At 38.3% G+C, this 25,593-nt stretch overlaps 1 protein-coding gene and 1 long non-coding RNA gene across 7 annotated transcripts; one reads left to right on the top strand and one right to left on the bottom strand.

The window, feature by feature from the left end:
- Positions 1 to 22,434, bottom strand: LOC114558243 (MFS-type transporter SLC18B1). Of its 4 annotated transcripts, none has more exons than XM_028582082.1 (14): positions 22,130 to 22,434; positions 21,878 to 22,017; positions 12,808 to 12,903; positions 12,642 to 12,715; positions 11,605 to 11,752; positions 11,218 to 11,374; positions 10,972 to 11,108; positions 10,769 to 10,870; positions 10,585 to 10,676; positions 9,638 to 9,733; positions 9,323 to 9,397; positions 9,090 to 9,183; positions 7,557 to 7,606; positions 6,509 to 7,403 (listed from the first exon to the last, which is right to left on the bottom strand). In XM_028582082.1, the coding sequence occupies exons 1-14, from the start codon at positions 22,158 to 22,160 to the stop codon at positions 7,349 to 7,351; spliced, it is 1,347 nt and encodes a 448-aa protein (XP_028437883.1). In that variant the 5' UTR covers positions 22,161 to 22,434; the 3' UTR covers positions 6,509 to 7,348. The 4 variants fall into 4 exon arrangements, 3 of the variants coding, with proteins under 3 accessions (XP_028437894.1, XP_028437901.1, XP_028437883.1); XR_003692941.1 differs by having other exon boundaries at positions 7,358 to 7,403; positions 7,557 to 7,643; XM_028582093.1 differs by lacking the exons at positions 6,509 to 7,403; positions 7,557 to 7,606 and adding an exon at positions 1 to 387.
- LOC114558265 (uncharacterized) lies at positions 20,724 to 25,460 on the top strand. Of its 3 annotated transcripts, none has more exons than XR_003692943.1 (7): positions 20,724 to 21,072; positions 23,371 to 23,557; positions 23,649 to 23,695; positions 23,869 to 24,729; positions 24,846 to 25,013; positions 25,109 to 25,214; positions 25,338 to 25,460. It is a non-coding gene; the product is annotated as an uncharacterized LOC114558265 (long non-coding RNA). The 3 variants fall into 3 exon arrangements; XR_003692944.1 differs by having other exon boundaries at positions 23,646 to 23,695; XR_003692945.1 differs by lacking the exon at positions 24,846 to 25,013 and having other exon boundaries at positions 23,869 to 24,474.
- The last annotated feature ends 133 nt before the right edge of the window (positions 25,461 to 25,593 follow it).

The following is a 25,593-nucleotide window of genomic DNA, read 5'->3' as shown; positions in this document are numbered from 1 at the left end:
TCTGAAAGCCTTTTAAGGGTACTTGACCAATTTGAAAAACTTAAAATAAAGAAACAAAACTCACCAGTGTGACTACTTTTGAGTCGAAATGTGAGTAGCAAACAAAAGGGAAATCAACAGTTCATGGAAATTCATATCCAGCTGTGTTTAGTAAAGCAGATACTAAGTTGTCTCAGCCTGCTTTCCACTTCATGTTTCCATGTTAATGTTAGAGTTGGTCCACGGGCCACAGTCTCTGTACTAACAGCTCCATGGTGACAGTCACTTCATTCGCAGGCTTTCTGAGGCTTTGCTCCATGTTTCCCTCCGTTACACTTATCGAGAGGATGTCAAACAAAAACCTCCTCTCCAGAATGAGTCGTGACACATGCTGTCATTTCATTTCACCTTGTGGAAGCAGAGAAAAACAGATGCCAATCACAATTTTCTCAAACTTCTAACGGTTCACCTTTAAACGCAGGACTGCTAGAAAGAATGACAAGACCTGACATATACTTAGACTGCTTTTATCCTATAGATCTTCAACAATTAATGTTGAAGGTCTCTTCAGCTAAGCCATCTACCTGGAACATTTAGTTGGCATTAAAGGAATCCCACTAAGCTGGTTTAAGTCCTATTTCTCTGATCGATCTCAATTTGTTAATGTTAACAATAAATCTTCCAGGTACGCTAAAGTTAGCCATGGTGTTCCACAAGGCTCAGTGCTTGGACTAATTCTATTCTCCTTATATATGCTTCCTCTAGGCAATATTATTAGGAAACACTCAATTAACTTTTACTGTTAAAAGTACTCGGATGACATCTAATTATACTTATCAATCAAGCCAGACGAAACCAGTCAGTTAGCTAAACTTCAAGTATGCATTCAAGATATAAAATCATGGATGAGGTTAAACTCAAACAAAACTGAAGTTATTGTGCTGGGCCCTAAACACCTCCGGACCTCATTATCCAAAGATACAATAACTCTGGATGGTATTGCCCTGGCCTCCAGCACTACTGTCAGAAATCTAGGAGTTATTTTTGATCAGGATATATCCTTTAACGGCCACTTAAAACAAATCTCAAGAACATTTATTTTTTCATCTTCGTAACATTGCCAAAATTAGGCACATCCTGTCTCAAAATGATGCTGAAAAACTAGTCCATGCATTTGTTACTTCCAGGCTGGACTACTGTAATTCCTTACTATCAGGTTGCCCAAATAAGTCCCTTGCCTAAAAGGATGTCCCTCACCTTCCACTCTCTGTGTGTTGCCGTCTCAAACTCTGTTTGCTTCGGGAAACGAAAAACTTTGAGATAGCAAGCTACACGCTGTAAATGGCAAGTTTTATAGAAAATTTGGATCATGCAATAGGGCGTGACTGCTTGGTTCCTGCGGGGAATGATTGTAAAGATTTCCAAAGAATAGGTTTATGCCATTTACTATCTAACTGGGATGTTTTGGGGCCGATTGGTGGGGATTGCTGTGGACAAAGTACACACAGCGATAAACTGTAAGAGCACACTACGTTTAACCATGTATTCAGCTCATTTACATAGCTTATGTTACTGTATTGTGTGATCAGCTGCAAATGTTCCACCAAAACAAGTTCCTTTCCCGAGACTATTTTGCAGAGCCACCTTCGCTGTGTCTGGAGCTTAGAGACGATTGTGATTGGTTAATAGAAATGCAAAAAACCCACAGCGTTTTTTTATTCTATCGCAGAATGTTTGTGTGGTGTAGCCAAACCTTACTCCACAGCACTGTGGAGATAGTTCTGGCAATGCAAGACTATATGTCCACTAAAGTTGCTACTACAGGACTAAAAATGTTCTTTTTCTCCATCAGACCACATTTCGTCAGGCATCAGCATGAAAACAGATTCTGCCCCCGTTCAACAAGTAGTAAGTATCCACTCCAGCTGCAAGCTCAGGCGCATGCAACCTTTCCCCTCTCACATTCAACCCCTCCACCTCTGTGTTCCTCTTCCAGGTGGTCTCTCTCTATGACTACAGAGCTAATCGGTCTGATGAACTGACCATACAGCACGGTGATGTCATCCAAGTGCTGAATAAAGACAACTACAACTGGTGGTTTGGGCGTCTGGCCAATGGGCAGCAGAGATATTTTATAGCTTCTTATGTATCAGATCAGGGAAGTGAACTGAATGTCTTCTGATACACCTAGTGGATAATGTATATGAAACGTCCAAATGTGGTGCAAGATGCTGAGTTATTTTATATTGTAGGAGATTTCAATAAAGAGGTGACTCAGTCTGTAGAGGCATACGCAGCCTTGTCTGAGGGGACTGTTGAGAGGTAAACACACACCAGGGTAGGAGACAGAATAATACAGCGGCATCTGTCCTGGATTTTCTTACCAGTAATGAATATTGGCTAAAAGGTGAAACAGTGTGGTTTTAACAGGGGAATACATTTTTTGCACCCCATATACATGTCTTCTCTCTCTTGTGTCTATGGTGCCTATTTTTCTGTTTGGTAAAGTGATACTCCTTAATCTTTATTTTGATCATCAAACATCCTTGTTCACAATTCACTGCTAAAGCACCGCTGTGCCAAATACAGCCTCACATAGCTTTGAGAATGGCTGTAGACTCTTGTGTCTTTTTCTCCCTTTATGTTTGGGTTTTTGTGTTTATTATTGTCACCCAACACCTGCAAATACTTTAAGGATGTGCATGTGCCTCCTCCTGATGACTGCCTGAGCTACAGTGGAATTCTGATTCTGACAAGTTTTCACGACAAAAATCAATTCCTGCACGCACTTATCACCTCTGCATTGAATTATTTAAAAGGAGTTGATGTTTCTGTCACAAGGACCTTTCTCAAGGCCTTGAGAATTGACTTTTTCTTTGAAACTGAATCTTCAGGGGAATCGATTCCCTGCACCATGGAGACAAAGCAAGTGGTGTCCATGTTATCTTCAACTCATGTATCATATCATCCATAAAGACATGTCAATGGTCATTATCAATCAATCAATTTGTTTTATTCTGTGACAAATACAATGTTCATGCTCAGCTTGGCGAAACTATGTCAAATCATCAGCCACTAATCAGCCTACAGTGGGTGAGTGAAATACTTGGGGATTTTGGGGAAAGTATCACTTAAATGTATACTTTTTAGTGCATACAAGAGTGCATTATGATTGTGGTCTGGATTTAAGATGGATTTTTATTTTATCTCTTCTCCTTCCTTACTTTTCCAAGATATCTTAAGCAATTAGTTCTTCTGGGGAACTGAGGTTTCTTTCTGAGCCGAACCTTTCTGACACAGAACCTGAGTTGACTGATGCCATGTGAGAAGCTTGCTGTGTTTAAATCCTCCTGACATGTAGTCACGGTCATGATTACTAAACACTGCATGAGGCTCCAAGTGTTGGTTTTCTTAAACAAAATTAGACAAGACAACAGCGGTTTATAATAACTGATATGTTATATTACGGTTTCGAAATGCCGAATATTGATTGTGAATGATGGTTTTCCCGCAGAGCTAGAAGGAAAAGAAGGTGAAAAAGCCAGGAGTCCCTGCATCTTCATCTCGAGCCACATTTTCAGACGCAGATGCTTCAGAGTCGCTGAGCACCAAGAGGAGAGACAGATCCACAAACAGACCTCTCCCCACGAGACCGACGGGCCGGGCTAATGGGACCTTCGAGCCTGATACATAAAATTTAGGACACATTGATTGTTTTCAACTAGAGTGCTTTCACCTTTATTATTATTTTTTCATACAAATGCATTTTTGTAATGGCAGTAAACTCTACAGGTGTTTTTTTATATATATATATATATATATATATATATATATATATATATATATATATATATATATATATATATAAACAACCAATATGTCCTGTATTGTACTTAATACAGATTGATCAATGAATTTTAAAGATTTGTCCACTAAAACAAATTGTCTGCATAAATAATTGTGCAGTTTTAGGGATATTTATATATTTTTAGGGATATTGTAAATCTTTACTGATGATATAGAAAACTAAATTTATTTTCTTAGCCTGTAAGAGATAAACAAAGTTTGTATATGCCACTTCTTCACAGCTATATAAAAACACAGATTATTAATTTCCAAATGTTTTGTTAATCTCTTTCTATAAATCATATGTAAAGTCAAACTTTTGATATCTAAAATGTTTAAATAAATATGCTTAAGTGCTATTTTGATTATGTATTATGGTTTCGGTAGGTTGTGTTTGTTGTACCCTTTTCTGTTTTTGTATTATTTTCTGTTGCCTGTTTGCCTACTTCCATTTCCTGTATTTCCCTGTTTGTGTATGTTTCTGTGAGGATTGTTTGTTTATCTGTTTTGACTGTGTATTATTCCCTGTTGTGTGTATTTGTTTCCTGTTTTATTTTGATAGTCCGGTTTTCTGTCTTGTCTCGTCTAGTTTTACTTCCTGTGTTTTCCCGCCTTTGTTGATTACCCTGCCACTCCTAATGTGTTTCACCTGCTGTGTCACCTGCCCCTCATTACCTCATTACCCAGTGTATTTAGTCCTTGGGCGTTTCTCAATACCAAGAATGCAAACTACGGACTTGTGTTCTTGGGGAAGAACGTTCTTGCTGGTTGTTCTTGGAAGAATTAACTCACAAGTTCACAAGCACAGAAAACGCTGTTAACAGTTTGAGACGATGCCTTCTTCCTGTTATTGCTCAACACTCCCAGCACAGAGGCTACCTGCAGGGCTCCAAAATAACAGCTAAATATAAAAACCACAACAATATAACCACTTTGTATTAAAACAATATCCGGACAAGAAAACCTCGTAATGCTACAACTATTGCAATAATATTGAAAAATAAAACTAATTGAGCTTTAATGTTATTGTTTATGGTTTAGCTCAAACACCCCTTACTTATTCAAGAGAGTGGAACGCGATCCCTATTATTAGTGTATAAGTTTAAGTCAGTTTAAATTAAACAAATAAATAGGCATATGCACTGGTGTGTCCTATGTGTTCCTATTAGTATTATGTGGAATTATCATTTCTATATTATTATAGTGCACTATATATGCCCAGGGAGATGGAAATTAGAAATTCAAATTATAAAGGTTAGTGTCTCCCCTTTAGTCTACATAACATGTCATAGCATGTTACCACTTTATGTACAACTGTTCATTTATCATAAAGACTGAAACTCAACTTCTAATAAATCAGAAAACAAATACACCAAAAATATGAACTAACAACAAAATATAATGTAGGCTATAGCATATGGCATAATTTAAACAAGTCTCCCGAAAAGAAACGGGTGTATCTCATAGACTAATAATATACAGTCTATGGTATATCTCTCCTCTGTGTGTGTGTGTGTGTGTGTGTGTGTGTGTGTGTGTGTGTGTGTGTGTTGAGTTTAACTCTGAAAAGACAGTTAACACAGGTGTTGTGATATTTACACAAACGATCCGAAACGGCGAAATAAAAGCCTCTTATTTACGGGACCGGTCTAAAAGACCTCCGGGGTCCTACAGCGGGGTCTCCGAGAGTGTGTGTGTGTGTGTGTTTGTTTCTTCTTTATGTTGAAGATGGTTCATCATATTAGGGGTTTAAGGGTGGGGGTTGGGGTGAAGTGGGTTGGCTGAAGAGCAAGCAGCCCCGGCAGGCGCAAGCTGGCGGCCTCGTCATTTTATGGAGCTCCGAAAACTCCGAAAACTTTGGAGCAAATTGTCAATTCGGCAAAGATTTTCACAAGACTGCCTATATTCGAAATATAAACCGTTAATTTCTCGCCTAAAATGTTCTCAAAAGTGAATTTAGTGATGAATAAGATGGCGAAAATTGTTAAAATTGTCCCGTTTTTGGGCTGTCTATGTACTGGAAATCCAACCATCATTGAATGCCGAAATGAATGTTGGGATACAGGAGCTGCGAACTTCATACAAGTTACCAACCGATGTATCCTCGGGAAATGGGCGTGTCAAGAATACATCCGGGAATTTTAACTGTTCTTGGCGAAATGGGAACTTGTGTAATGGGACAGTACTTTGGCAACACGAGATGACGTTTCACAGGGACACAAGAACACAAGTCAATAGAAGAACACAGATTGAGAAACGCCCCTTGCGTTTCCCTTGTCTCTTGTCAGATTGTCGTGTGTGTGTGTTTGCGTTTCCTCCCTGTCTGTGTGTGCTCTTTCAGCAAGTGACTTTTTCTACGTTTACAGGTGGCTGGCTATTTTCATAAACTGACATTTCAACCTCTCAGTTTTCAAAAATAACATTGTGCACAGCGGTCAGTTTTCAGAAAAGTGTTTGTCTACACGTACCCGTGTATATATGCAGTCAATGCAGCCAAGAGCACGCCAAACCTGTAGGTGGCAGTGTTAAGAGAAGCTCAAGCCCACGTTAGCCAATCACAATCCCGCCAATAGCAACAAATCGCTTCCTCTTTCTCTCTCTCGGCTGCCTAAACCTCCGTTTGTCTCAGTTTACATGCAAACGTGCAAACGAAGATTTCAAAAATCTCCACTCTGGCCGGAGTTTTTAGAAAGACTCCGTTTCAGAGGCAAATTCTCCGCTTGCGTGTAAATGAAGGGCACAAATGAAGGGAAATGTCTCAGTTTGTAAAAATAACCATGTACGTGTAAACAGGGTCTTTGTTTGGATTCTTCCCTGCGTTACTTTGTTCCCTGCGAGTATTTTTCCCTGTGATTTTTCCAGCCACCGTGCTGCCGTTTTTGGTTAAATAAATCCTGGAGCTCAACCCTTCTGCCTGCCTGCCTCTCCCTGCATTTGGGTCCTTTAAATCCTGGAACCATAACATTATGTATGGTATGAGTTTCATTTTTGGAACGGACCTGAAACGATGCAACTAGGATACTAAGTATTCTGCTTGTTGCTATAATTTTAAAGAAGTATTTGAGTTACCTATATGTTAATGTGTATTTTCATTTCAAAATAATTAAGATAAATTAGATAAATAGATTTATTTTATTTTTTGGGGGGTGACACTTGGAAATTATTTTAGAAAACATCTAATGCTTCAGTGGACAACTGGGTAACCTTATGACATTTGGTCTGTCAAATAAAATATAAGCAAGTTATGCAATGCATGATGCCACTTTACTAACTGAACACAGACATGGGGTGAATAGAGTTAGTGAACACACAAGTGGGTGTTTTTCCTTCAGTAGACTCATTCAGCTTGTCTGGACTTTCCAGTGGTTGACTATATTCCTTCATAATTTACAATATGAACATCAAAAAGCCATTGATAACAATGGAACCATTTGAGTAACTTGGAGGTTGATGCCCAGAGCAGCTGAGACATTTAGATCATGTTTTGTACGGTATGGCGTCCTTCCACATGTTGCTGAGGGCTTCATTCAGTCAGGAGAGGAGTGTTTTCATCTGTTCGTAGATCTTCTCGAACACTTCTATTTAAACATAAAAGTGAGTATTACGCCCAGCATGTTCTTGGAAACTGCACAAATTGAGTCTAAATAGCCTTCCACGTAGTATGCAGCATACATGAGGCATCTTAATATATGACATGAATCTGATTATCTTCATTTGAGGTTAATCATTACCTTTGATGTTGCGGGGGATGACACAGGTAATACACAGCTAGGAAAAGGGCCTGAGAACAGTGTGGTCATTGAGTTTCATGTGAGTAACTGCCAAAAAAAGAGAATCACACACTTCTTTCTCTATCCATCTTAGTGGTGTGTTTAACCCCTGAATGATTACCGGTCTTGGAACAACATTTTTCTACATCCTTGAATAAATGCCACGTAAGTTAAGCTGCAACTTTCACAGTCTCATCCTGTCTCTGTCACACTAACATTTAATGGGCTTTTAAATCAGTTGTGTGACCATTGTCCCTAGGCTGACTGCATGAGTAACTAATCCTTTATTCTTGATAACATGGTCATAAACTGTAAACTGGGCTCTTTCAAAACACAAGAACACAATAACAATGCTAATAGGGCTGGGCAATATGGCGGGAATCTTCTATCAGGATAAATGTCATTCTACGATATACATCACAATATAGCATGTTTTCTGGTAATTCAATAAATAAATAAATAAATAAATAGTCTATATGACATAACAACATGGTAAAGCTTATTTTTGTATACTCCTGTTTTAAATACTTGCCAAATGAAAAGAACTGAGTACTGAGTGCAAAATTAACATAATGTGCAAGGATAATAACATAAAGCTTTGTCCAAATGACTAGTGTTGGGAGTAACGGCGTTTAAGCATAATGGCGTTACTAACAGCGTTACCTTTTCAGTAACGGAGTAATCTAATTACTTTTCCCATCGTTGCAACACCGTTATCGTTACTGAGAATGTAAAGTGGCGCATTACTACAATTTGGCTGAATGAAGCGCAAAGTGTCAGGCATTGGCTACACACCAGCTGCCTGGAGAAGGCGGGGGGGTGGGGATGATGACACCGTCACATATGACTGCACGCTCTGACGCAATGCCCAGGAAAAAAGACTTTATCCACGTCTAGCCTCATACAACTCAAATCTTATGAAGTCCCTCACATCAACACGTGCTAACATGACACTTGTTGCTGCTGCTGCTAACCCAACCCCGAGCCCAAATGCAGCTAGCGTGAGCTCCAGCGAAGGAGATGGAGCCACTCTGTTAAAACAAGCAACGCTTGATTTTTCGGGTCAGCAACAGGTGACCAAGGCCGGGCTGAACACATCTTCAATCAGTTAATATAAACATCTTTGACGTTAAAGATGTTATAGAACTTAATAGCGTTATAGAACATAAAAAAATAACGTCACAGTTATTTTGCTGAGTAACTAATTACTTTTACAATGTGGTAACTAAGGTACTAACTCAATTACTTTTTGGGAGAAGTAATTTGTAACTGTAACTAATTACTTTTTTAAAGTAAGGTGACCAACACTGGCCGTAAAAGAGTTTGGCTGCTGGTTTTTCAACATCGGGATAAAAACAATACATACAATTTTATTTTTTTTAATAGCATTTTGACAGTATTGTCATATTGCCCAGAGCTTAATGCTAATATGCCAGAAAGTGAGAGCTTTGTGTGTCCTTTTCTCACGTGAACACTGCACAAACTGATACTTACACCCAAAAGCACCAAGCCTCCTTGGACTGCAGCTGCCCACTCAAAGCTCAGATGTTGTGTTATAAGGCCACCCACTATTGGGCCATAAAACATCCTTTAAAAAAAAAAGAAAAAGTTTCAAATCAAAAGGCAGGAAATAAGTACCAACCAGTGAAACAATTGATTTGATATCTAGGTCGGTTTTTTGTCTAGATTTAGATGGCTACTGAAAAACACATGAATTTGGGATTTACCCAATGGACCAAAATGCATCAAACAGTCCAGACACCATTCCAAGAGTGCTTAATCCTTCTTCATATCCTTGTTCACTACAAAGAAAAGAAAATAATGTTTCACCTTGCATTTTGTGTGTGTGTGTGTGTGTGTGTGTGTGTGTGTGTGTGTGTGTGTGTGTGTGTGTGTGTGTGTGTGTGTGTGTATATATATATATATATATATATATATATATATATATATATATATATATATATATATATATATATATATATATATATATATATATATATATATATATATAACATGTATGAAGCCACTGTGAAGCCACTCACTTTGCACATGTGATGATCTCAGAGAGCGTGGGGATTATAGTCATGCTCAGAGAAAACCCAATTAAACCAAGCATGATGATCAGCAACCACAGATTACTGCACATACAAACACACACACACAAAAAACAGAAAAACATACAAGTTAATACAGTTAACCTATGGGAATCTGTTTTGAGGCAGCAACACAATACTTAAGGAGTACTGTTACTCCTCATTTCCTCCTCACAAACATACACACACACACACACAAAGCACGATATACCAATTTGCTGGTGCACATTTTGTGACCTTCCCTCTGAGCCAGGCTAGTTGTTTCCCGTTGAGAAAATCAGTTTTATTATAAATATTTGTGGTTATAACCATGTTTTTCATTTCGGATTTAATGTAGTTTGCGTACTTGTTTACTCAGACTATTATACATACTCTGCATACAAATCATACATTGTACATCATTTACTATAAGCAAATTCTTTGTTTACTAAAATATGTGTTATGTTGGCTATTTCTGTGGATATCATCATGGAGGAAACTAGCTTAATTATCTAATTCCTTTGTCTTTGAATGCTGTTGGTTAATTTGGTCATGGGATTCCTGGCTAGCAGGTTGATGGGGTTGGGAGGAAAGGCTAGGTTGTGTGTGTGTGTGTGTGTGTGTGTGTGTGTGTTTGTTTCTTCTTTATGTTGAAGATGGTTCATCATATTAGGGGTTAAAGGGTGGGGGTTGGGGTGAAGTGGGTTGGCTGAAGAGAAACAAGGGAAATGCGGGGGCGGGGGGGGGGGGGGGTGTCTGTGGTTGTGGTCTGTGACTTAATGGTGCTTCCCATCCCTTATACAAACAAAAAAAAAATAACTGATCAACAGAATTGAAAAAGCATATTTCCAAAAATGTGGGACTTCTCTTTTAAAGTAGAGAGCCTTCATTACCTTCCATCTTTTCCAAATGCTCACCTCGGGATGTGAAGGAAAGGGACGGGACCGAGCATCAAGAAGCCAATGGCTGTGGCGACACCTCCTATCACCATGAACCAAGACCTGGTGGACTGATAAAACACCAACACACACACAAGGGATTTACTTCATATGACAAACTTACAATTATGAAAGAATAATCCACATTTGCTTTCATACTCACAGGATATTTATCAGTAAAATACCCAATCAGCGGTGATGCCAGACAGTATGGTAATGACACACCAAGTATGATGAATCCCACGTAGCCAGATGAGAGATTAAACTACATCCAACAAAGAGGGAAAAAAAAAAAAAACTCATTCTCACTAAGAAGCTTGATAAACTTTCTTTCCGCAGTAACTTTATCAAAAGACAGGAAATCACCCTCTCCATAGCAAACAGGGACAAAGAGACATCCACGAAGCCCAGTCCTGCACTCTGAGTGAATATCACATAGCAGATCAGGACGATTTTCACATTGGTGAGAAGTCGAAAGAATGAATCCTTCGATGGGTTTGAATCTGAGCGGACAGAAGCACAAATTACAGCTCACGGTTCCATTCCGAGAGAAAAAAAAAAAAAAAGATTGAAATTACTGAAATATAGCAAATAATATGTTGAAACCAATACCTATGTTTGGCAAGACAAATATGTTGAATGGAACCATAATCAACAGGAAACATCCAAGAAACATAAAAGGGACTTCATATCCAAAAGACTGGTAGAACCACCCTCCGACCGGTGGCCCCAGAATAAGACCAAGTCCTGTGAAAATCTCCAAACTACCCTAAAAGAGAGAAAATTGCAGCACATTGAAATATGCAAGCAGAATCTGAGCATTTCCTCAGCATAACAGCTATTGCTACACATGCCAGAAGACATGTATTATTTTCCAAGACACTGGGAGAAATGGGAGATACAAAACAACCCTAACCATATTGCTTTTTTTTTGTTTTTCTTGCGATTCTAATGTCTCCTAAACAACACGCCAGTTGCACAAGGGTTGTCTAGACTCACCAAAACAGTTGCCACATTGTTCGGGAATATTTTTGCTGTAATGGCAAAAGAGGAGGTCGCCGCAGCGGCAAAGCCTAAAGCGTCTATGGACCTCACTACGAAGCACAGAGTTATGAAAATGGGTCCCGCAGGTACCCGATTGAGTAACCTGTGAGAAAAGAAAGCAAAAAACAAAACAAAGTATGTGAAACAAAATAGAAACATTGAAACAAAATGACAAAATGGGCTGTTAGTTTGTTCTTAAATAGTCCAACTAAAGACATTGCAAACTAGTTTTTACACTAAATTGAAATCACAAATCCACATTGATCCACATTCAAATAAAGTGGGGAATAACAATACATTCACAAAGACCCATGTATATATTGCCAATACAATACTGTGCTATATGGCAGCTTCTGTCATTTTCTGACCTTGCACTTACAACCAAATTATGTATTTTTTGTTACATCTATCTTTAAGGTGAGGCTGGCATTATTCTACACGTTTCTTACTGTCAACAAATCCCATGAAAATGAAAATGGGCCAACGAGGTCTGTGTTAGTCTGTCTCTCAATACTTTCCCACTTTCCAACCCTGTCAGTGGCTCTCAGCGCCAACTCTATTTATTCCTACTGATGATGTAAATCTGCGTCAAACATGTATTGTTTCACCAAAAAGGGCGAAATCATTTTATGAAACAGCTGGGCATTGTAGTTAAAGTGAATGTTGGAGAAAATGGTGCATTTGTTGGAAAAAGTTTAATCCGCAGATTCATACACATCTGGTGCGCTACATTATTTATAGCAGCAGGACGGTGTATGTGAATTTGAGTCCAAAAAAAAATTCTGTTCATTATATTGAAGGGACATGGTGCAACAGTGTGGCTCATTTATGTTTTAAATAGATTTTAACAATGGAGCTCTTTAGTACAGAGAAATAACTTGTATCAAGACATTACAGACTTCACCGATATGCAGCCAAACACATCCTAGTTACAAAACTGGGCTTAATATGTTTCTGTGGCTATCGTAATTATCGACAGGACCGACACTTACCCAAACAGAATGGTGCAGCCTGACGAAACAAAAAGCCCCATCACGAGCATAAACTTTGCACCAATTTGGACAATCTGATACAACGACAAACAGAGAGATTATTACTGTAGATCTGGGCAGCACATCATACTTCATATACTGATAAGAAATAGAGCCATATACTTACATATTTCCCCATTATCAATGAGCCAATGAAATTGCAGACAGCATAGCAGCCAAATATGAGACCAATGACAGTTTGACTGGCTCCCTTCTTGACTGCCTGTGTAGAAATATGCATGTAAGGCATTTATTAGTTGATTATTACACACCATCTTAGTATCAAAAGCAATGAACATGTAATGTAAAGTGAATAACACAAATAGCATGTAAAGTAAATGTAAAATATATTGCAAAATACAGATGAAAAATTTTATCAGAAAACTGTGTGCTATGAATTAATGCCTCAAATGGTTGATCAGTACTATCATATTTATTACTCCACTCACTGTGGCCTAACCTTTGCTGAGCAGTTATTACACATGGCCTCAGTTGACTTACCTGAGACCAATGAGTCATTCGTGGGCCTTCAGGGAGGCTTTCTGATGTCTAGCACATGCTTGTTCATTCATTCCACCCAGAAGACACTACTATTGAGATGTTGAAGGGAACTGGTGATGGCTGTCTGATGTATGAGCTTTACAATGACATGCACCAATGAGTATTACAAATGAATATGGACTCTATCTCCTGAAGGGGACTCATGGTCCTGATTTTACACACTGACACGTCTTCAGTCCCAGATCAAAGATCTTGATCAGTCTTGCAGCATCAAAATAATTATTGATGATGAAACAATAGAATTTCACTACCCTGATAGCAACAGCAGCCCTGCTTTAAAGATATGTCTTTGTAAATATACACAAAACAATCCATCCTAAAATCCTTTCCAGTTTGCCTCAAAAGTACAAATATCACTGCATTTGTCAGGGACTGTGCTTTTCTCTTAAATGTAAATGAGCCAGAGTTAGCTTAGAACTAACTTTTACTGTAGTCCCGGGCCTGATGGTAAAAAGACAAAAATGGAATAGAACAACAAAATGGTAAAACGTGGTATTAAAACAGTGTTACAGTGTTAGCGTCAGTACTGTGTGTACTGAAAACTCAGTAAGGTCAGTTACAGAGAAATATTTAGTAAGTTATAAGTTTCCATTAGCCACCATACAAGACCAAGTAATGCTGTAGCAGCAAAGTCCCTACGTTTGTTGAATTAACTAAGGATGTTTTATTGCTCTTTAATTTAACTTTTCCTTCAATAGAGGAATAATTTATTATGTCTTCTTTTTAAAGCTACATGGTCTAGCTTTAATAAGTCAGTATTTAAAATAGGGCTGCACAATTATGGCCATCACGATTATTTTTGATCAATATTGAGAGGCAAAATATAAACTTGCATTGTAATGGACGTGAATAATACTAAAAATATACAATCAATGAAATACAAATATTCCATAACAGAATGTAACCAAATGAGAACATTTCAAGGCAGAACTATGCAGGAAAGACTAGTTTACAAGTTTGTGGAATGAAACACTAGCCTGTCAACATTTTCTTGGCTTGAGGGATGAGCGAAGGCAGGTCACCACATTCCACAAAATTGCGAGAGGGGATCACGTATCGTTTATCCAGAGTGTTGACCGAGAATTTGAAGCCTTCGTTTGTCACCGTGTTCATTGGGCACGTCCTTGGCTAAATGAAATGTGACTGCATTCGCAATTTCACTGGGAGGTAGATGGGTATGATGATGCTCTAAAGAGGCTTCGATGGATGCCTGAGTTGATGTTGTGTGGGATGATTAGTCTTTGAACTTTATGGTGTTTTTTTAAGTGGTTAAAGAGGTTCTTTGTGTTGCTTTGTGGCGCCAAAACAACTTTACGGCACTCTTTGCATATGACCTGTTCTTGTTTTATGTCACTTGCCTTGAAACCAAAATGCTTCCACACAAGGGATGACGATCCGATTCTCGGGACAAGCCCCTCGGCCTCACCCTCTGCTACGTTAGACATTGTTTTGTTTTCTTTTGTGTGGGGCGGCTGTGGATCAGTGGTAGAGCGGTTGCCTGCCAATCGGAAGGTTGGTTCAATCCTTGGCCCTGCAGTCCCATGTCAAAGTGTCCTTGGGCAAGACACTGAACCCCGAGTTGCGGGGTTCAGTGCGCATCGGAGTGTAAATGTGTGTGAATGAGTATCTGATGAGCAGGTGGCACCTTGTACGGCAGCCTCGGCCACAGTGTATGAATGTGTGTGAATGGTTCCTGTACAATGTTAAAAGCGCTCTGAGTAGTCGTTGAGACTAGAAAAGCGCTATATAACAGTCCATTTACATTGTTAAGATAGTTTATAGCCTTATGACCGACTGATATCTGCTGTGGAATTTTCCTCACGTTACTCTGTCCTTTGTGACTGTCTATCTAGAAACTAAGCTGCTCGGTGCAGAGAACAACTTGGTGATCAGAGTTCAGTGGTTTACGTAGCACTAGATTGGCTTTGCAAAAAACAAAAAAAACACAAACTTTGATACAGAGCTTATATCGCTCGATCCCGCAAATTTGATCGTGGGAAGCCAAAATCGTGATTGTGAATAAAATGTGATTAATTTTGCAGCCCAATTTGTTGTAAGTTGTTGGAGCTATTCATTGTTTTGTTATATTTAATAGTTACAGATTTATTTCATTTCTGTTTTTACTTGAATCATACGGCTACATAAGCTTGTTTATATCATTTTTTTTTTGGGTTATTTCAAGTATCTGCTAGTGCTTTTGTTTTGAAAGTACCACGTAGCCTTACCGTGCGTTCATGGACATCGGAAAAACCTTTTTCCAAGTGAAAACGTCACCATTCACGTATCTTCATGTGGGAATCAGAGGTGTCTTAAAACCTCAGCAGATTCATCATTGACCATATTTATAAAGACTTTGCCTTATTGTGGAAGGATGTTATTTTTTGCTTTTATAAAAGTCATAGTAAAGAAAATATATTCATTATAAATTTATTAATTCTTTTGGCAAAATTTCACATTCATAAGTGTAAATTCAGCACTAAAAAAAACCTAGTTTTGTACTTTTTCTTCATGAAGTTGAACATTAATCTGATTTCTAGCTCAAACAACAAAAGGCTGTTAAAACTGTCAACATATGGTCCTCTTTCTCTTTATAATGCCCTATAAGCTTCCCCTAGCAATTCTGTTTTATATTTTGTTTATCATTTTCATTGTTGTATGTTATGTACATTTTGGCTATTCACATGTGATTTGTACCCTTTTTTTGCAATAAAAAAAAAAAGCTTAAAAAAAAAAATAGAAAAAAAAAGAATCAGGAGTCTTTTTTAGGTTTTTTATTTAGAAAAGAACATAGGTACATCGCCAGTATGTACATAAACAAATAGTCAATACCAGAGGTTCATATACAAAGAAAAATATATGTAGAAAATAAATAAAGTAGAAAAGAAAAGTGCAGTATTAAGTCAAATGTATAAGAAAGTACAAGAATATTCAATATCAAATTTAAATCTCTTTAATGTCCTTTTTACTAGATATATCTTATGTAAGATTTTTAAAGAAACCTCTTTGACTTTGTTACTAAGACAGAACTTGTAACCAATTAACCAGATTTTTTGCCAGTTCATTTCTCCAAAGATTGAAGCCCAAAAGAATCTTCCTGAGGGCAGCGTTATCTCTTGTATACAATTCCCCATGTGTTTATTAGAACATTTATTCTTGGTAATGTCAACCCCCCCAAGGAATATACCACTATTAAGCGGATTGATCACTGACAATACTGAACCTCTAAGAAGTTGCAGCACACTCCTCGGCACAGCATCAGCAACTATTGCATATTCTCTTGGATTGGACCGGATTTTGGAGAGGAATTGATTATACTTTAGTAACTGCCAGTCAGCATTAAGGAGTTGCTTTACCAATACAATACCATTAGCAACCCAATTTCCATAATACAGAGATTTATATTTATATTGAATATCCTTGTTATTCCAAATGTAGTAATTGGTTGGCGTAAGGGAATCAGAGGTGTCGGTACACGATCGATACTTAACTGAATTTATGTAATTTCTAAACTCAGTAATAAAACCAGAAAAGAATGGTTTAGAACCATTGAATTTGTTTCTATGGATGTGGTATTTAGCATATAGAAATAAAAGATTTACAATAAAGTATTTACCTTTAAGTTCAGGTTCAAAATCAAACATACCAAAGAAAACATCCTTAAAGCAAAATGAAAAATCTGGGATTAATACTGAGTGAATGAATTTTAGGAACTCGGACCAGAATCTAACAACATGGGGACAGTTCCAAAAAAGATGTGACACATTTTCATCAGTGCTATTACAGAATGAGCAGTTAGACTCAATATCCTGTTTGTATCTTTTAAGGAAGGATTTTGCTGGGTAAAACCTGTGTATTAGTTTAAACGAAACTTCTCTCACTTTATTAGTAACAAGATATTTAAAAAGGTAAAGACCACACTTTCTTCCAGGGAATATTCTCTACAATACCATTCCAGTATGGAACAACATAGGGAATAGTAACAAGGTCAGACTGGAATAAAGCTCTAATTTCTTATTGATGCTGCGATTTTCTGTTGAGAAGCACAAACCACCTACAGAAGTATCAGTTAATGTGATTGGATGAGTGTGTGGTTGTGGGGGAGTATTACCTTTTAACAACATTATAATCACAGTGGGAATTGCATCAAAAATAATAGCATATTCCTTGACTGTTACTGGAATTAAGAGATTGGTGTTTGTAGAGAATGTTCTCATTATTCCAAATGTAGCATTTGTGTGGGGAGATGTTATGCTTAAATATGAGAGACCACGCCAAAAGCATTTGATTGGGATTTTAGTAATCTTGTAAGTGCACATCAATAAAAACTTCAGGCCACCAACTTTAGAGAAAACATAGTTAGGGATAAAGTTCCATAAGGATGTGGGGTTATTAATAAACTGTCTAATCCAGTTTATTTTGAAAGTGATATTTAATGTGGTGAAGTCTAAGAAGTTCAGACCCCCCCTCATTGATTAGAGTTCATTATAACCGATTTTTTAATATAGTGTATTCTGTTATTCTGTATCCATATAAAGTTGAACAATACTGAGTCGATTTTTTTGGACACACTACGATCTACAGCTAAAGAGAGCACCATAAGTAAGTTTGGATATACCTTCAGCTTTTGAGAGCAAGATTCTACCTCTTAAAGATAAGTCTCTTTGTAACCATGAATTCAGTTTCCGTTGTGTTTTCTGAAAGGTAGGACTAAAGTTTAGGGAGCACCTTGTAGATTGGTCTTTGGTTATGGTAATTCCTAGATAAGTGACCTGATCTTTTATCTTTCTTCAATCAATCAATCTTTTATAGCCATAAGTTCACACTTTTTTAAATTCAAATAAAGAGAATCCTTTGATTAATTCTAACGATAAAGGAATTTGGGAGGCGTCCTTCAGGAAGATTGTGGTGTCATCGGCAAGTTGACTGATTATCTGCAATTAAGATTCCTTGTAAGGCACTGTTTGAGATATGAAGAGCCAGGAGTTGAGAAGCTATTAAGAATAAGTAGGGTGAGATAGGGCAACCTTGCTTAACCCCACGAGACACGTTAAACCTTGGGGATGTGCCAAGTTTTAATTTTACTGCACTATTGCCATTTTTATACAGGGTTCTAACAGTTTTACAAAAAAAAATTACCAAAACCAAATTTATCAAGAGCTTTCAAAATGAAGCCGTGTTCAAGAGCGTCAAAAGCTTTATAGAAATCAAGAAACAAGGAGGAAACGGTTATCATTGATGAGATCGCTATAGTCTAGCACATCCAAAATCAGTCTAACATTGTTAGCAATATGACGTTTCCTCATGAATCCAGATTGTGACTAATCGATGATAGAGTCCAGAACGTACTTCATTCTATTAGCAAATATTATAGCCAACAATTTATAATCATTTAGTAGTGTAATTGGACGCCAGTTTTCTAAATTTTCTTTGTCTTTATTTGGCTTTGGAATCAGGGTGATGATACCTTGAGTCATACTTGTTGGAAGAGCTTCATTACGAATGCTTTCTGAGAAAACATTTAGCAAAAACGGGGGATAGTTCTTTGTCAAACATTTTATAGAACTCAAGAGGTTATACCATCAGACCCTGGACTTTTATTAATTTTAAGACTACCAATAGCTTGCAGAACCTCAACATTGGAGATGTTATGATCACATGCATCCCTATCTTCTGCGGAGATAACTTTACAATTATTGATTGAGTCTATAAATGAGTCAGCTGTCACTTCACAGTATTTGGATGTGTATAGGTTGCTGTAAAAACTGTGGCAAAAGGCAGATATATCTGTGGGGTTATCAACTATCTGGTCATTTATTTTTAGTGTGTCAATCGTATCCAGGAGCGATCTAGTTTTCTCCAATCTAAAAAAATAGAGTTTTGTTCGCCCTCTTCTAACCATTTGGACCTGGATCGAATGTATGCACCCTTAGCTTTTTCTATATATAATTCATCTACTTTATTTTGTAAGTGCATATAGTTAATCCTCTCCAATTCAGATAAGGGCTCATTTTGACAATGAGATGCCAGTTGCAGAGTAATCTCATCTTCACTTGGTCTTTTTTTGTTTAGCCAAATCAGCACCAAACTTCCTAAAAAAAAACTTCCCAAGCTCATATTTTAACAGTTCCCAATTCCTCCCGTAAGCTTTCTGGGTTTCTGCATGGTTCCAGTGAGTTATTCTAAGATCCTTAACTTTTTCTTTGACCTGTGCGTAGTTCAGAAGAGAACTATTTAATTTCCAGAATGATGCTTTTGGGCCTGTATGACTACCAGGTAAGGATATTGATAGATAGATTGCTTTGTGATCAGTCAACGGGGTATTATAAAAATGAACTAAAATGTTATTGTTTATCAGGCATCTGGAAACCAGCCAATAATCAATTCTAGACTGTCTTGATCTGTCCTTAGTAGTCCAAGTATATTGTCGCTCACTAGGAAACAATTGCCTCCAGACATCAACTAGTTTAAACTTCTCCATAAAACATTTCAGAGTTGAATTGGGAGACACTGAATTCCTTGGGGGGAATCTGTCTATGGTGTTATTTAGGGCTATATTAAAATCCCCACCTAAGACTAGAGAAGCATTGGGATATTTGGTTAACCAGTAAGATACTTTATCTTCCAAAGTTTCAAAGAGTGTACTATTCTCCAGAGAGTGGTAACCATAGAGGTTGATTATAATAATAGTAAGATTGTTTATGGCTATAATCATACTGACAAAGTGACCTGAAACATGTGTCTCGGTCTCCATAACATGTCCCTTAAAGTTGTGTTTGAAAGTTCCTACTCCTGCCGAATGTTCAGAACCATGTGCTAGCCATATGTCGTTCCCCCATTGTGATTTCCAAAATTTAGAGTCAATTGGAGTTGAGTGACATTCTTGAAAAAAGTAAAAATCTGCCTTGTATTTCTTTGCAAACAAAAATAAAGCCTTGCATTTTGCATTATCTTTCAGACCCCTGACATTAATTGACAATAAAGACAAAGACATAGCCTAGAACAATATTACGAAAGAAACACAGATAGCTAGAGAAAATTAAAAATGTTCCCTCTATGAACACTTAATAGCAGACTGACTCTGCAGTAGAGGAACAAATTCTGTAGTCAAAATAGCAAGGGCATGTTTTCCATCCTGTTCAGTATTCAGTATACATGCTGAGTAAGCACCAGAAGATAACTTATTAGCTAATTACAACACAAGGGTACTTTAACGATTTAAACTTCCCCTTCTTTACCTAAAATAAAAATAATAAATAAATAAATAAAAAGTTGGTGATATCAAATCACATAACAGACGGGCCATTTTCTGGCGATTAACAGTAATGACCTATGAAATTCGCATAAGAAAGAACGGAATAGACTAGACTTATATTTATGAGACAATATTAACAACTTCATTACCCATTTAAGAATGGGCCAAATTAAATCTCGGACAGCACCGGCAAAAGTGACAGCCTGGTGGCAGTAAAAAAACAACCTTCATTCACAAATGATTAGCTGTGACCTTTTTACCGTCAACGTATGCAGAGGACCCTTTGAAGCCTGCTTTCTTCCCCTCCTTCCTCGCCTGTTCAACCAACGGCCACAGCTTGTTTCTGATGTCCTTAGTCTCCTGAGTCAGATCTTTACATAGCTTTATTTTCTTTTCCTTGAGTATGGCTGCTGATCTAGCATCCCTCCAGATTTTGTCCCTATGCGATCTTGACAGGAACTGCACAATGATGCGACGGCTGGAGTTCACCTGAGCAGAGCGGGGACCCAGTCTGTGCACAATGTCCACGGAGTAGGCCAGATGATGAGCGATGTCAGGGGAAACCTTGCTAAACAGGACGTGAGTTGACACAGGCTCAGAGTCATTTTCGTGGCTGGTTAGTAACTTGGACTTCTTTGTTGCTCGCGGCTTGGGAGTTTCTGGTAACTTTGAAGGCTTCACACACACATCTCAGTTTCCTCTGATAATGTTGAAGTGTTTAGTTCGAATTGGTCACTCGGGGATTTCTTGGCATAAGAATGCATTACAGTATGCATATCTTCCGCTTCTTCCATGCTCCAAAGTATTAAAAAAAAAAAAAAAAAAGCGTAAAAAGCACTTACGGAGTTAGTTTCACAAAACGTGGTCAGGTTAGTTTGACCACGCTGAATTAGCAGGATGCTCTAACCTTCTGGATAACTAGCTAGTTAACTCGGCTAGCATTTTGTTCGAGAATAGAGTGACGGAAAAAAGCACTTGAGAAGTTCTTGATAGTTGTCGTCTTGATAAGTTATTTTTTCCATAAGGTTTCTTCTGTTCAGCCCTTAGTCGTGTTTTAGTTGTTCGGTAGACACTAGACACCGGAGAGGGCAGATGTTTTTTTACCAGATCCTAGAGACGCCATTGTTCCTTTGTTTAATATGTTTGTTTGCCAATAACTGGATAAATAAACCATACAAAATGCCATCTCTGCCTGGACAATGAACGTTTTTATCTCTGCGTAAGATTCACTCCGGTGCTTCAGTGGCTGTTTGACTTTTTAATTTGTTTTGTTCAATCTGTTTTGTTCAATCGGAGGACAAATCGCCTCTATTAAAGTGTACCCAAAGCCCTCTTGTCCCCTTAACATGTCATTTGAAACCTATGTGGGCTTATTTTGTCTTACCTCATTGGGGAAAAAAGGGCCTAATATTGAGTAACAGATCATTGAACTGAAGTTGACAGATGCCATTGATATTAGGGTGAGAGTCTGCTGTCTGGTCATCCTCGGAGGATGATCTGTTGATTCAGCTGGTTTGCTATTATCTGCCGTGAATAATTAACATTGAGTGTAAAGGGCATATTATTCATGATAAAAAATAATCACATTAATTCAGCTGATTTAAAACAGTTTATCCACTGCAAGGAAATCACCAACCTGTTTGCTGAAGATCAACTTGTGAATCCATTTTTAACTCGTATCCAACATATCGTATCCATACAACACACAAGAAACACCCAACAGCAGACAACCAGCTCCTGTCTCTGTTCAGCGACAATAAACCACTGTCTAGAGCCAGCTAAGTAGGCTACGTTAGTTAAATGGCTAATGTCAAATGATCATGGCTGTATTAAGAGAACGTAAGGTAAACTAGGTAAAGGTAGAGAATTAAGGTAGGCGTGATTAAAACAAAAGCCCAATGGCAATTACTGTTGCATTTTCAGGAAGTACGAAGTAGTTAAGAAAAATGTATCAAGGTAACAAAAATGACCAGAAAGAAGATTTCCTGTTTAACGCCTTTGCCTTCAAAATAAAATGTCAACTGGTTTACCAATCAGAACTCCAGGGGCCCTAAGAGCTCGAGGCTTGTGGTAATTTAATTTAATTAATCTGTTTGGGAATATGCATCACTAAAGCACAATGTTAACATCACCTAGTTTTGAGCTCACATGTTGCATCTTCCTAAATTAATTTGTGTTTAGGGACTGTTCGTTATGTAATTATGGGGCCACCGGAGGATTTTCGGGACCTTCAGTCAAAATAGACATGACCCTCCCCTCACTAGTAATAATTTTTCTATGATCCTCCAAAACAATTTTCTGGAGGGTTGTTTGGCTCGAGGTCATGGTGCAAAGGACCCTAGGGTGAAATTACTCCGAACCATCACTTTAAAGTAACAATTTTAGCCATACATATAGTTTGCTGATTTCTGGATGTTATTGTTGTGTCCCTGATGTTAATGTACCTTGTGATGAAACCTGCAATGACTTTTCATTTAAAACTGCATCAGCGTTGGTTGACATTTGTTAGCAAATATTAGCTAACGTTATAGAGCAATTTATGGTTGCAGACTTTGATGGTTTCTTTCTGTGATTTTCCTTAAGGTACACATCAGTGTCTTTAAAAAAAATTACACACCGTAGTGCTGTACCGACCATCATTGTCCCCTTTGCCCCACTTCAATATACAAGCCCCAGTGTACGCAAAAGGTTTTGCAGCACATGGAGGTGCATGTAAAGAATGCCATTTAACATGGTTAGTTCCCTCCATCAGCTTTGTGCTATGCCATTATCATTTGTTTGTTTGTAACTACTGCTACTTAGTAAGCTTACCAATAGTCATTTTACATATTGCTTTATTTTATAGGGTAAGCACGTAATGCTTTTGTCCCTTCATAGATTTCTTCATAACAAAATGCCTGCAGGAGTGGAAGCAGTGGTCACTTCCACTGCCCTTTCTGCCTCAAGACCACAATAAAAAGGCAGGATACACTGAGGCATTTGCAGATCTGTAGGCCACCTCTCCATGACGCCCAGTTGGACTGCAGAGAGATGGGCATCACTTCCCAGACAGAGGAGTGCAAAGGTCTTAAATCGCTCTACATTTTCTGTGGAGCTGCATTGGCTGTGTTCACTGTTAGTTGATTGTCAGTTTGATTGTCAATTCTCTGCAGCAGGATCTGTGAACCTTCCTCAGCTCAGCACTGACAAACTGCCTGTATCGGTGAGTATATGTGTGTCTGTTTGTAAAGAAAACTATCTGTGTGTGAATGTTTTGTGTTTTTCACATGTGCATATTAAACGTGTGTGTGTGTGTGTGTGTGTGTGTGTGTGTGTGTGTGTGTGTGTGTGTGTGTGTGTGTGTGTGTGTGTGTCTGTTTCTCATTTACATGATAGTGAAATACAAGGACAAAGAGACCCAGCAGAGAGACCCCAAGATCCACCGCCAGAATCCTTCTTGCCCATCACTCCTATCCTGGACAACCCTCCCTGCAGAGTGAGCTGTGCAAAGTTGCCAAATGTACTTTGTCCTCACTGCTATGTGAAGTTCCAAAGAAAAAATATCAAGAAGCACATTTACAGACAACACACCGATAAAGCTGTCAGAGATATCACAGCAAATTCCCCTGCTGTATGCATTGATGAGAAGAATGGGATATATGCTGTGAAAAAGTTGTTTCTTGGACCTTTTGTGCCTCTTCATGTCCAAAAGAAAAACCTGGGGGAAAGAGCACAAAATCAAGTGTGAGTCCAGGGAGTGCCAACAGGCCAGTGACTTTGCTCTCAGGAGTGGCTTGAAGACATTTGAATGCCACCATGTCTGCTCTCTTGACCAATGTTCAGCTAATGCCACTGATACTGTACTGAGTGAAGAAATTCTGACTGATATGGCGGAAAACAAGTGGTTTGGAGAAAAACAGGAAACAGCAGTGTCTCCAGCTCCAGTCACAGGCAGCTGATGCCAGTGTGCCAGTCTCCTGCCTTGAAATCAGAGCTGAAACGGTACATATCAGTCTATGGACCGAATGTAAGCTTTTACAGCCGACTGGGATGAGTCGGCTGTAATGGGAGGCAAAGAGGCCCAGGACAATCCCTCCTGAACAGTCAGTTAGTGTGAATGAAGTAAACGTGATGCCTTGTATACATACCTACTGTCAAAATACTACAAACTGTCTACAAAAGGAATTCTCAAAATAAGGGTTAAATGTGTTCATTCAGGAACCTGTTGACCTGACCAAGGAAATGGGGATCAGGGAGGTCAGAAAGAAACTACCATAGCATGAGACATAAAATAACATTAATGTCATCTTACAACGCTTACAACTAAATACTATAGAAATTATTTTGACATTCGTCTAAAATATGCTTTGCAGATTACAAGATCTTGTCTCGAAGACATGCTAGAGGTGGTCCTCCAGGATGGTGATAAGGCACTGATGACCTTGGCCCTAGTCTGTTCCTCCTTCAGAGACATACTGTAGTCACGGACGAAAACTTCCGGGAAAGAGCTCACTTTCTGTGGTTTGACACTATGTAAAAACGTATGCTTTGATAGTTGCCAACTTTAAACATTTCGGCATATTTATCACATGAAGCATAGTGTTCACTTTGATAATCCTAAAATTTTGTAATACAGGTGTGACTAATTGGAGCAGGTTCTCCTCCAAATACAAAAAAGAATTCCGGACAATGAGTGCTGAACTGCTTTCAGTGCTATTGTCCATACAAGAGCTGCATGCTGGGTATGTATACTGTATAATGTGCTTTGAAACTAGATGGCTGTTTGAGTTGTCACTTTTTACAAAAACAAATCTAAACACTGTATGATAGCAAAACACGAGTATGCTTTTGTTCTATACCCACAGGTTACTTTGGAAGAGGAAGGCAGGGTGAGCTGCGGGGTATATATTCTGAAGATCCCCACCCAGGATTCTGCAGCAATTTCTGGCAAATAACAGCAGGATTTCCTGAGGAGGGATAACAAGGATCTGCACACACAAGAATACAAAAATAAACTTGTTACACTCTTTCCAAGACTCCTTTTTATTTTTATATTCTATATTGTTTTCACACTTCACTGGGAAATTGCTGCAAATACAATTGCTTATCAGCAAGGCGAGA

The sequence above is a fragment of the Perca flavescens genome, chromosome 1 (assembly GCF_004354835.1).
Source record: "Perca flavescens isolate YP-PL-M2 chromosome 1, PFLA_1.0, whole genome shotgun sequence".
NCBI lineage: Eukaryota > Metazoa > Chordata > Actinopteri > Perciformes > Percidae > Perca > Perca flavescens.
This window is presented reverse-complemented; position numbering and strand designations above follow the sequence as displayed.

Bases quoted from the DNA above. Each gene is read 5' to 3' on its own strand.
- LOC114558243 (XM_028582082.1), bottom strand. From the start codon at position 22,160: ATGGATTCACAAGTTGATCTTCAGCAAACAG. The intron at 12,904-21,877 runs GTAAGACAAAAT...ATTTCTACACAG, and splicing joins GCCCTTTTTTCCCCAATGAG to GCAGTCAAGAAGGGAGCCAG. The intron at 9,398-9,637 runs GTGAGTGGCTTC...TTTTCTTTGTAG, and splicing joins GAGATCATCACATGTGCAAA to TGAACAAGGATATGAAGAAG.